Source organism: Dipodomys merriami, unplaced genomic scaffold (assembly GCF_024711535.1).
Source record: "Dipodomys merriami isolate MVZ:Mamm:240054 unplaced genomic scaffold, mDipMer1.0.p SCAF_613, whole genome shotgun sequence".
In the NCBI taxonomy this organism is placed as follows: Eukaryota; Metazoa; Chordata; class Mammalia; order Rodentia; family Heteromyidae; genus Dipodomys; species Dipodomys merriami.
In genome coordinates, this window is record NW_027206195.1 from 505,696 (window position 1) to 518,710 (window position 13,015).

At 44.1% G+C, this 13,015-nt stretch overlaps 1 protein-coding gene across 3 annotated transcripts in view; it reads right to left on the bottom strand.

The window, feature by feature from the left end:
• The window catches only part of LOC138814820 (protein DDI1 homolog 2), a 48,153-nt gene that overhangs the window by 11,544 nt on the left and 23,594 nt on the right, over positions 1 to 13,015 (bottom strand). For 2 of the 3 annotated variants that reach the window (XM_070003899.1, XM_070003902.1), the window contains exons 5-8: positions 10,119 to 10,246; positions 8,039 to 8,167; positions 5,171 to 5,274; positions 3,086 to 3,278 (exon numbers count right to left, since the gene is read on the bottom strand). In XM_070003899.1, coding sequence (XP_069860000.1) covers positions 3,086 to 3,278; positions 5,171 to 5,274; positions 8,039 to 8,167; positions 10,119 to 10,246 — 554 coding nt within the window. Of the gene's footprint in view, positions 1 to 3,056; positions 3,279 to 5,170; positions 5,275 to 8,038; positions 8,168 to 10,118; positions 10,247 to 13,015 lie in introns of those variants that run through there. The other variant, XM_070003901.1, reaches the window with a different exon arrangement.

Here is a 13,015-nt window from a genome sequence, read left to right on the forward strand (position 1 = left end):
CCATATGTAAAACAATGTGTCTGTCAGCTCCAACAGCCTCCCCACTCCCCCCCCATTCAGGACTTCACAAATGCAGGCTGGTCTTTCACTCCAGCCCATAAAGATCTTGGAATTACAGACGTGCACATTCATACTCAATTCTAGTTTGATATTGAATTTGGAAAGAAATTAACTTCAACACACTATACATATAATTTATAAGCAAAAACATAGGACAGGAAAAGAGTCAATCTGTCAAAACTGTGAAAAAATAAATCTTATAAAGGTTAATAAACATGTGTAACAATCACTTCCTAATTTGCTCAGTTGAGATTCACTGTTGTTTTTTTTATAAAACATTCTCTCCACTGAGCCCAGAGTGGCTTTCAACTCTGATTCCCTTGTTTGTGATTCTCCAGTGCTGTGATTATATTCCTTTTTTTTTTTTTTTTTTTGGGGGGGGGGGTCCAGTCGTGGGGCCTGAACTCTGGGCCTGGGCGTTGTCCCTCAGCTCTTCAGCTCAAGGCTAGCGCTCTACCACTTGAGCCACAGCGCCATTCCCGGCTTTTTTTTTTGGCTTATGTGGTGCTGAGGAATCAAACCCAGGGCCTCAGGCATGCAAGGCAAGTGCTCTACCACTGAGCCACCTTCCCAGCCCCTAGTGCCGTGATTTTAGACATCCTACCTGAATCAAGACTCATTTTTACAGGAAAATAAAAAAAATTTTGATTAAATTGTATCCTTACCTTCTTTTTGATCAGCTTTTAGAAATATACCAGATATAGCCAGTACTCTAAATTATTTGTCAATGAATCAAGAGATAAACATACTCAAAGTACTCTAAATTATTTGTCAATGAATAGAAGAGATAAACATACTCAAATGTGATATAGTTACCAAAGAAAAAGCTCTCCAAAATGCTTTTGTCTACCATGTGACATTTTGATTTTTTTCCCCTTGTTCATGGGGCGCACTACCACGTGAGCCATGGTGCCACTTCCAGTTTTCTGGTGGTTTATTGGAGAAAAAAGTTTCAGGGAGAGCTGGGAATGTGGCTTAGTGGTAGAGTGCTTGCCTAGCATGCATGAAGCCCTAGGTTCGGTTCCTCAATACCACATGCACAGAAAAAGCTGGAAGTGGCACTGTAGTGCTAGCCTTGAGCAAAAGAAGCTCAGGGACAGTGTCCAGGCCCAGAGTTCAAGCCCCAGGACTGGCAAAAAGAAAAAGAAAAAAAAAGAAACAAACAAAATAAAGTCACTGTCCTACAAAGACAGTTGTGAATAATAGGTTTAAAAAGTCATGGCTACTACCAGCTGATGTTTCTCCAGTAGTAATACCAAGACTGGGGAAGGAAAGAAAAGAAAAGAACTTTGAAAAGCTGCACACACAAGAGTACACGACACTATGACTAAACTGACAAGTTATCCGCAATGTGGTGAGTGGGTGTGTCAAACTCAAGCAAGCTTACATGGCTGGGAAGATTAAAATGACTGTTGGCAGTTCAAAGTTCTTCCCTTCTTTCAAAACAGTATAGTTGCAACCAAAACTCCACTTTATATGTAAAACTAGATCAAAAGGTGACAGATTCTGTCAGGCCACCCTGTGCACTGTTCACAGGAATGTTTTCCAGTAAAGTCTGCTTGGCTGGCTTGCTTATTATTTACTTGCTATATTCATTCCTATTTACTGTTCAGGGGGTTTGAACTCAGGGCCTCATGCTTGCTAATAGAGAGTCTACTACTTTAGCCTGGCCCTAGTCTTTTTTTATTTTTGGGAGACAGGGTCTCAAAGTTTTTGGCCAGGCCAGGCTAGATTGTGATCCTATTTATGCTTCCATGTGATCCTATTTATGCTTCCATGTATCTGGGATGGGTCACGCACCACAATATCCACCTAGTGGTTGAGATAGGGTCTCATTAGCTTTGCCCAGGCTGGCCTCAAACGCTCTTCTGGAATTACAACCACGACTCACACCTAGCCTGGCTGCTTATTTTTCAAGTTTATTGTCTCTTTTGTCTTTAGGAAAAAGCTGTTCCCTAAACTTGTAACTCTGATATATTTTATTGTTCATAAAAAGCAATATGTGAGCTTAGTCATATTAATGAATAATAAGCCTGGCTCAAGACTTTAAAATTACTCAAACTTAAAAAAAGTTATTTCTTTTCAGCTTTAGAAAATGCATTTCAGGGGGCTGGGAAGGTGGCTCAGTGGTAGAGTGCTTGCCTTGAGCTGAAAAGCTGAGGGACAGTGCCCAGGCCCAGCGTTCAGGCCCCACGACTGGACCCAAAAAAAAAAAGAAAAAAGAAAATGCATTTCAGTCACTGTTCTGTAACAGGATTCCAACACAAGTGTGCTAGGCCATTTTACCCAGAGATTTGGCCCTGTCTTTAGATTTGGGACTTACCTGACACTGTTCCATGGCCCAAAGTCAGTATTGCAATCTAAATCTACATCTCACCATGTTCAATACATCTTTTCATTGTGTGTGTGTGTATACCATGCCAGTCCTGGGTTTGAGCTCAGGGCCTGGACACTGTCCCTGAGTTTTATTTGCTCAAGGCCAGTGCTACAGTTGCGGCTTTTTGAGGGGAGGTTAATTAGAGTTAAGAGTCTCATGGACTTTCCTGCCCAGGCTAGCTTAGAATCTCGATCTTCAGAATTCACTGGTCCCTACCTCCAAGTATGCCTCTTATTGCTGGCTCTTCCCCCTTTGGGGCAACAGCACTTTCACCAAATTTATAACAGCCAGCACTGCTTAGCCAGTGACAAGGTACACTTCAGCATGAATGGGTTCACAAAAATGAAAAGCTATTTTCAGGGAAATAACTGCTGAACTCAGAAGTGTCTGCTTACTGTTCTAACTTCCTGTGGGGAAAAACACGAGTCTGAGGAAACCCAAGAAAGGGATACCACCATCTATCCTGGTCATAGCAATGGACTGCTGCTTTTTGAAATGTTGACATTGAGTATTAAGTGATGAGAGGAGAAAGAAAAATGACAAACAAAAGCCTTATCTATTACTGAGAATGATACATTACTGACTAGAAGGGTCCTTTCCCTCTCTGGTAACACAAACATTATTCAAGGGGCTGGCCATTCCAAATACCTGCTGCTTCCTCTGCTGACTTCTGAATGGCTTCTGCTAACTCTCGGTCTGCAATCTCCTCTGGCCGCACATCCTCTCGCCCGGCTCCATATGCCAAGCGTGCGCACTCTGGTAGTTCTCCCTCAGGAAGGAAGGTAGTCTGTGAGCCTGTGGTGCCAATCACCAGGACATTTTTCTTGAGGTCAATGGAACACTTAGAAAGAAGAATACAGAAAAATCATGATCTGGTATTTAAAAGTACACTCACAGAGAATCTTAAATTCGTAGGCTTCAGTATAGAAATATCACTACAAATTAATATACTTTCTAAGTATTTGTGGAGATGGAGTCCTTAATCAAATGTACCTTGTCCTTACTGTTTGCCACCTATCTAAGACTTGCTGAATAGTTACTAAACTAACATCAATACCAAAAACCACAAGCTGACTCCAGGAGCTGGTGGGTCACCCTTTTGATGCTAGCTATAATACTGAAACTCAAGCTAAGATCTGAATAGTCAAGGTTAAAAGCTAGGCAAATTCTCCACGTTAACTAGCAAAAAAGCTGGGAGTGGAGATGTGGCTCAAGTAGTTGGGCAATAGCCATGAGTGAAAAAGAAGGTAAATATAAGGACTTGATTTTAAGCCCTGGTATCAGCACCAAAAAATAAAAACAAAACCCAAATCCCACCAAATCCAAAAAGTTTCAATCCTATCTACTAGGAAGGCAGAGAAGAAATCAGGAGGAATACAGTTTGAGGCCAGCCTACAAATAAACATAAGACTCCATTATCAACCAACAGCTGGACATGGTGTCAAGAGCCTGTCATCCCCTGTGGGAAGTTTATGTAAGTGGATCACTGTCTAGGATAATCTAAGTATACCCTATGTGAAAAGTAAACAAGAAGAAAAACAAAAGGGGGCCAGGGGTGTAACTCTACAGATAAGAGAATCAGCCTAGCAATACAAAGCCCTGAGTTCAATTCCCCAGAAACACTTAAGCCTTACCTGTGAAAAATAACGTAACTTAAGCCATGTCTGCATCACCCCCTTTCTCAACTAGCTGTGTTCAATGTAGAATTTTTTTTTTTTTTTGCAGGTCCTGGGACTTGAACTCAGGGTCTGGGCACTGTCCCTGAATCTCTTCTGTGCTCAAAGCTAGCACTATCACTTGAGCCACAGTGCCACTTCTGGCTTTTTCTAAATGGTTTACTGTAGATAAGTCTCATGGACTTTCCTGTCTGGGCTGGCTTCACATCATGATCCTCAGGTCTTAGCCTCTGGGAGTAGCTAGACTTATAGCTGGGAGCTACCAGCACCTGGCCAAGGTAGAATTCTTGATTTATGTCTGGGCTTGCCTGGGCTGCAATCTTGTTGCTTGTCCCTGTTGCTGGGGATGATAGAGGTAGGCCACTGGGCCCAGCTCAACATGGAGTCTTGTCAACTTTTTTTCTTGGTTTGTATGTGCTGGTACTGGGGTGAACTCACAGCCTTTGTGCTCTTATTCAGCTTTCTTACTCACAGCCGGTATTTACCACTCAAGCCATATATCCAATCCAGCATTTTTGCTAACTAGAGGTGGAATCTCCTAGATTTGTCTGCCCTTCCTGGCTTCGAACCTCACTCCTACAGGGCAATAATTATAGGATTCAGGTCTTATATACCTATTCCTTTTGGCTGTACTGGGGCTTGAACTCAGTGCCCGCAAACTGACTCAACTTGCTTGATTCCTTTTTTCAGGTCCTGGGGCTTGAACTCAGGGTCTGGGCACTGTCCCTCAGCTCTTCAGCTCAAGGTGAGCTCTCTACCACTAGAGCCACAGCGCCACTTCCAGCCTTTTCTGCTTATGTGGTGCTGAGGAATCGAACCCAGGGCCATATGCATACAGGGCAAGCACTCTACCACTGAGCCACCTTCCCAGCCCTTAGATTCTATTTTTCAATGGCACATCATCTCCATCTTTGTATGATGACAAAATCGACTAAAGACACTTGTACAGGTTTGAAAAGTCATTCATCTTGGCTTTCCATTGTATGTAACACCAACAGAAATGTAGTAATTGTAACACAGCAAAAGCAGATATATAAAAAATAAAATTCTTAATCACCTGATGCCGTTTAAGCATGTCCAGTCCCAGAAGCATGTCCATGGGCTGTTCCTCCAGTATAGAGAAGGAGCATGCAAGAAAATCTCCTTCAATCTGAACCTGAGCTAAAACACAGGAAGAGAACAGATTACTCATGGCTCTGGAAGTGAACCCATCATCCTGAGCCCTGGTTTCCTTCACTCAATCACAGCCAAATCTCAATTCAGAAACTAGTAGGTTAGATACCTAAAAACCAGTCAAACTGGAAGTAGAGATGTGGCTCAAGTAGGCAGATCACTAGCCTTTTCAGGGACAGCACCAAGGCCGAGTACACACCACACACCCACACACCTGAAAGAGTCAAAACAGCACCAAAGCCGAGTTCAAACACACACACACACACACACACACACACACACACACACACACACACACACACACACACACACACACACACACACACACACACACACACACACACACACACACACACACACACGAAAACAGTCAAAAGACCAGTTTGAAAGCTATCACTAGCCTTGAGCAAAAGTTCAGGGACCCCCCCACACACACAAAACAAAACACTGAAACAGTAAAATACCAGTTTGAAAGCCAATGAAGACCTGAACTCACCATGGATCAGAGAGATGTACCTGAGTTGTACAGTACTTGTCTAGCATCATAAATCCTGGGTTCTAGCCCTAGCATGGTTGAAAAATAGTTTGCCATTGGCTCACACCTATAATCCTAGCTACTCAAAAAGCTGAGATCTGAGGATTGTGGTTCAAAGCCAGCCCAGACAAGATAGTCCATGAGACTCTTATATCCAATTAAGTACCAAAAAGCCACAAGTCAAGCTGTGGCTCCAGTGGTAGAGCTAGTTCAGAGACAGGACCCAGGCCCTGGACTGGCACCAAAAATCCCCAAACAAAAAACCCAAAAAACTAAGAACTAAACACATGCATGGATATTTATTCCTAAAAAGTTATAAAGATTTTTGTAGTTTTTGCAGTACGGGAAATAGGATCCAGTGCTTACACTACCATTAAGCTGTATTTCCAGACCTCTTGTTTTTTGTTGGTTATGGGGCTTGAACTCGGCCTGGGCTCTGTCCTTAAGCCTTTTTGCTCAATGCTAGTGCTTGGCAACTTTGAGCCACAGTTCTACTTCCAGTTTTCTGGTGGTTATTTTAGAAATAAAGAGTGTCACAGAGACATTTCTGCCTAGGCTGGCTTTGAATGTGATCTTCCTGAGTACCTAGGATTACAGGCATGAGCCACCAGTGCCCAGCCACATGTTTTTCCCCCCATAAGGTACAAATTCCTAAGACCAAAAATGATGGAAGAGACAAAAGAAATAAAGAATGTAATTTATGGTACAACTAGAGACAAAATGGTGAAAGCAGAAGGCTAGTCTGTCTAGACACCATGAGGTCCTAACTGACTCCTGTGCTCTTTACCCTTCCTTTGAGAGGGAAAAGGAAAGGAGCGACAGCTCAGTGGAAGACTGTACTTGATGTGTACCTAGGTCCACCCAGGGTTCATCCCCAGAAACTGAAGGGCCAGAGTTTCCAGATTGAAAAGGCTATCAAATATCACCCACACAGATGCAAGATCCACATCCAGATACATCAAAATACCCCGTTAGAGGAGATCTACAAAGTGTAAAGAAAAAGGGATAAAGAGGTGAATTAGTGCCAGGCATTGGGCTCATGCCTATAAATCCTAGCTACTCAGGGGACTGAGATCTGAAGAAACTGTAGTTAAAAATTAGCCCAGAGGGGCTGGGAAGGTGGCTCAGTGGTAGAGCGCTTGCCTTGCATGCATGAGGCCCTGGGTTCGATTCCTCAGTACCACATAAGCAGAAAGAAACAAGCCGGAAGTGGCGCTGTGGCTCAAGTGGTAGAGTGCTAGCCTTGAGCTGAAGAGCTGAGGGACAGCGTCCAGGCCCAGAGTTCAGGCCCCACAACTGGACCCCCCCAAAAAAACAAAAAACAAAACAAAAAACAAAAATTTAGCCCAGAGAGATGGGTGCTGGTGCTCCTAACTATTTAGGAGGCTTAGATTTTGAGGATCACCATTCAAAGTCAGCCAGGCAGGAAAGTCTGTGTAACTTTTTTTTTTCTTTGCCAATCCTGGGACTTGAACTCAGGGCCTTGGCACTGTCCCTGAACATCCTGTGCACAAGGATAGCACGCTACCACTTAAGCCACAGTGCCACTTCCGACTTTTTCTGTGTATGTGGTACTGAGGAATTGAACCTTCATGCATGCTAGGCACTCTAGCACTAAGCCACTTCATGCATGCTAGGCAAGCACTCTACCACTAAGCCATATTCCTAGCCTCCTGTCCTGTGAGACTCTTTATCTCCAATAAACCATCAGAAAACTGGAAGTGGCACTGTGCCTCAAGTAGCAGAGTGCTAGCCTTGAGCTGAAGAGCTGAGGGACAGCGCCCAGGCCCAGAGGTCAAGCCCTGTGACTGACAAAAACAAACAAACAAACAAACAAATAAATAAGACCAGAGGGCCAAGCACTGGAGGCTCATGCCGTAATCTTAGCTACTCAGGAGGCTGACTGAGATCTGAGGATTGCGGTTCAAAGCCAGACCAGGCAGGAAAGTCCGTGAGACTCTTATCTCCAATTAACCACCAGAAAACCAGAAGTGGTTTTGTGGCTTGTTCAAGTGGTAGAATGTTAGCCTTGACCTGAAGAGCTCAGGGACAGTGCCCAAGCCCAGAGTTCAAGCCCACAACCAACCTCCCCCCACCTCCCAAAAAAAATTTAGCCCTGACAGGAAAGTCTAAGACTGTTTTTTTTTTGTTTTTGTTTTTTAACTCAGAGCCTTGGCATTGTCCCTTAGATGGCAACTCCCAATGGCTTCCACTCACCTAGGTGAACCCTTCCAATAATCTTCTGGGTGCCCACTCCTTTGGCAATACCTGCCCACCGCCGGTCCACCAGTCTCATTATATTACACCTTTCTGCGCAAGCCTGGCTCATAATAGTCATCTGGGCACCTGGAAGGAGACAGAACCATCACATAACAAAAATGCAATTCACACTGTATCAAGATCCAAAATACAGCAATTAAAAGAGCAGCAATGAATTTGGAACGAAGCCTGTTTGCACCTGGTAGCTCTTCACCTTGCATTTCCTTACCAGTGCTCTGCCTAACATTTGCAGCTGGAATAGAAAGCAGAACTACCTGGAAGGGACCTCCTAAAAGTTCAGATGCTGGGAAGGTGACTTAGTGGTAGAGTGCTTGCCTTGCATGCATGAGGCCCTGGGTTCGATTCCTCAGTACCACATAAGTGAAAAAGCCAGAAGTAGTGCTGTGGCTCAAGTGGTAGAGCGGTAGGCTAGCCGTGAGCTGACGAGCTTAGGGACAGCACCTAGGCTCAGAGTTCAGGCCCCACAACTGAGCAAAAGAAAAGTTAAGATGATGAGACTCTGATGAGACTCCTGGCAGCAATGCTAAGCAGCAATTCACACTCAGAGCAGTTTTCACTGAGATTAATCCCCAGAGCAGATGACTCAACAATAACGTGGCAATAAGCAGTCCTACTTCCTTCTAAATTTAGGAATATTTAGGCAGTTTTCTATTCCCCCAGGTCCATGTAATCAGCTGTAATAGACAAGATCTTCTCTTTCTCTAATCTTTGCCTACAATTTTCATCTCTCTGAATTCTCCCTATGCTAACTTTCTGAGAGCCAAAGGTATAAAAGACTTCCGACGGGCTGGGAAGGTGGCTCAGTGGTAGAGCGCTTGCCTTGCATGCATGAGGCCCTGAGTTCGATTCCTCAGCACCACATAAGCAGAAAAAAAAAAGCCAGAAGTGGCGCTGTGGCTCACAAGTGGTAGAGCGCTAGCCTTGAGCTGAAGAGCTGAGGGACAGCACCCAGGCCCAGAGTTCAGGCCCCACCACCGGACCAAAAAAAAAGACTTCCGACCCTAGTATTTCCTACTTGGGATTTCTCCATCTTTACCAATGGAAGACTTTTCTTGACAATCCTAAAACCAGGGCACACTTTGCTGTTACTCTTCTTTCTTCCTTTCTGCTCTCAAACTCTAACCCAGCCCTGCTGAGAAACAGTTCACTGAGGTCTCTGCAGTCTGCTACTTCTGAACCCTCCCCCCGACAGCTATTGGCCCAATTAGCACTTTCTTACCACTTGAATGTGGCCACATCTCTGCTTCCATTCCATTTGGTGGATGTGTAATTTAACAGCTACGCCTTTATGGGTCCAGAATGCTCCAGATCTGTCTCTATCCTCAGTCTTCCTCAACTCTCACCTTCAAATCACTTACCTTCTGAGGTATTGCAAAGCCCTCAATGGTTTGTGCTTTTTAAGAGCTCAACCCATACCACCATGGCTTTACATCCCACCTTACACCAGCTGCTGCATATCTCTAGCCTCGTATTTCCATTATGATACTGTCTACTTTGGCAAGAGTAATGTGTCCCCTTCTAAGCTCTTTCTCTGAAGTTCACCTGCATTTAAGGAAGGGCCAGGTCTTGAGCTCACCTATTGAGATCTCATCTCAGCGATAAAGTCCAGAACTTATCTCACTCATTAGACTTTCCAGAGTCAGAGGAAAAGGAATGTGTGGGAAGGCAATTCTCTTTCCTTCCTCCTTTCTCCTAGTTAGTTACTAACCTAAAGTAAGCAAACTAGGGTGACAAGAGGCCGTTGCCTCTTCTCCCACCTACCCAGATCTGTCTTAATTTTTTTTTAGAGAAATGCCTGAGAAATCAGGAAAGTAAGAAAATAAAATACAATGCATAAACATAAAAGAAATGGTTTAGGAAATAAACCTATTACCAATAAGAAGACTGGCAAGCAAACCATTACTTCCATGCTTGTGGCAGACCAAAGAACCACATGGTTCTTTACTATTTGTCTCCCTTTCTCCCATATCATGTAACGATGTTAGAGGACACAGGATACACAAGGATGGAGCATCACCTGAGTCAACAAAGGCTTTCACAGGATGTCCATTCACTTTGCAGTTAATGTAAAGCATCACTACTTGGCCAAAGCTCTCTGGAGCCTCTTCCATAGCTATTGTCATGTTTTCCTCAATGTTCTGTTGCCTGTAACAAAACAAGCAAGGTACACTGAATACTCTACTTCCAGGAAGAAAAGTCTGTTTCAAAGTTACAATGTTTAAAAACAGATTTGTCCACATCTTTTGCCATAGGATTGGGAATTAACACTATGCAGATCCAAGCTACAGAGCTGGCAGAAGACCTAAAATCATTTTTTAAAAAAAGACCTTCCTGTAAAAAAACTGTGCATTTTTTTTTGGTCAGTCTCGGGGTTTGAACTCTGGGCCTGGGCGCTGTCCCTCAGCTTTTCAGCTGAAGGCAAGTGTTCTACCACTTGAGCTACAGCGCCACTTCCGGTTTTCTAGTGGTTTACTGGAGTTAGGAGTCTCACGGTCTTTCCTGCCTGGGCTGGCTTTGAACCGAGATCCTCAGATCTCAGCCTCCTGAGTAGCTAGCTAGGATTACAGGTGTGAGCCACCAGTGCCCGGGAACTGTGCATCTTTATAAAGTTCATTTTTTTTTTAAGTAGTCATAGGGCTTGAACTCTCTTTATAAGCTCAGAAATAGAAAAATAAACTCCTTGAAATCAGGGTGTTAATCCTTTGCTGTATGTTAGAATTTCATGAATGCTGTTGCTTCTTTTTGGGGTCTGGTCATGGAGCCTGAACTCTGGGCCTGGGCACTGTCCCTCAGCTCTTCAGCTCAAGGCTAGCTCTCTACCACTTGAGCCACAGCACCACTTCTGGCTTTTTTCCCCCTGTTTATGTGGTGTTGAGGAATTGAACCCAGGGCCTCATGAATGCAAGGCAAGCACTCTACCACTGAGCCAGCTTCCCAGCCTTGCTGCTTTTTTGTATGTGTGACAAAAGTTCTCTTGACTCTGAAAGACCAGGGTGTCTTAAAACTCAAAAACCAAGCCGTGCACTGATGGCTCACACCTGTAATTCTAGCTACTCAGGAGGCTGAGATCTGAGGATCACAGTGCAAAGCCAGACTGAGCAGGAAAATCTTTGAGACTCTCTCTCTCTCTCTCTCTTTTTTTTTTTTTTTTTTTGGGGGGGGGGAGGGGTCTGGTCATGGGGCCTGAACTCTGGGCCCGGGCACTGTCCCTCAGCTCTTCAACTCAAGGCTAGCGCTCTACCACTTGAGCCACAGCACCACTTCCGGCTTTTTTCTTTTTGCTTATGTGATGCTGAGGAATCGAACCCAGGGCTTCAGGCGTGCAAGGTAAGTGCTCTACCACTGAGCCACCTTCCCAGACGTCTTTGAAACTCTTATCTCCAATTAACCACCAGAAAACCAGAAGTGGCACTGTTGCCCAAGTGGTAGAGTGCTAGGAGTGCTAGCCTTGAGCTGAAGAGCTGAGGGACAGAGCCCAGGCCCTGAGTTCAAGCCCACAACCAGCCAAAAACAACAATAACAAAAATAAAACAAATATCACAAACCTGGGCTGGGAATGTGGTTTAGTGGTAGAATATTTGCCTAGCATGCATGAAGGTCTAGGTTTGACTCCTCAGTACCACATAAACAGGAAAAGCTGGAAGTGGTTCTGTGGCTCAAGTGGTACAGTGCTAGCCTTGTGCAAAAGAAGCTCAGGAACAGTGCCTAGGCCCAGAGTTTGACTGACCAAAAAAACAAAGAAAAAAAGAAAAAGAAAAAATAGCATATAAAAGTCTGTTATCTCATGTCTTCATTCCCAACTTTTTCTTTACACTATCAAACACTACCAATAGTAATGGAAGCTAGAGGGCTGGGAAGGTGGCTCAGTGGTAGAGCACTTGCCTTGCCTGCCTGGGTTCCATTCCTCAGCACCACATAAGCAAAAAGAAAAAAGCCAGAAGTGGTGCTGTGGCTCAAGTGGTAGAGTGCTAGCCTTCAGCTGAAGAGCTGAGGGACAGCACCCAGGCCGAGTTCAGGCCCCACTACCGGACCCCCCCCCCCCAAAAAGTAATGAAAGCTAGATCAGCAGTGAAGACTGAGACAGTACCAGAAGAGGGTACCCCAAAACTTAGAGGTTAACCATACTGAACAAGGAACTTTCAAAGTATATTTCCTACCAGGGGCAGGTGGTTCATTTCTGTAATCCTAGCTACTCAGGAAGCTGAGATCTAAGGATTGTGGTTTAAAGCTAGCCCAGGAAAGACAGTCTCTGAGACTCTTATCTCCAATTAATTATAGAAAAAGCCCGAAGTGGAACCATGGTTCAAGTGGTAAAGTACTAGTCATGAACAAAAATAAGTTCAGGGGTAGCATCCAGGCCTACACTTCAAGCCCTAGTACTGGCAAAAAACAAAAACAAAAAACAACTACATCTCATCTGCTTATATGGACAGCATTTTATGGGGGCATCATGCATTTACACTGTCCTGCTCACTGTGGTTGCTCTCACATGGCACTGGCAGAGCTGAGCATGAGTGGTAGAGATCATATGGCTTGCCAAGCCTAAAATATTTATTACCTCCCTCTATAGAAAATATCCCCTTATCCTTTCCTCTAAACTATAGTGCCTGTCCTTTTAGTAATAATGCTTTAGTAATCAACCAAACTGATGGCTTAACCCAGCCATCTTTAATACAATATTAAAGAAAGTCAAAGGCACCCTTGTTTAATTAGGCAAATAGAAAAGCTATTGTACCTCAGTGCACACATGCCCCGTGCACAGCATGTTAAATAAAATTTTAATAGACACTTGATATAATTATACCACTTTTTTTTTTTGGCCAATCCTGGGGCTTGAACTCAAGGTTTGGGTATAGTCCCTGAGCTTCTTTTTACTCAAGGCTAGTACTCTATCACTTGAGCCACAGTGCCACT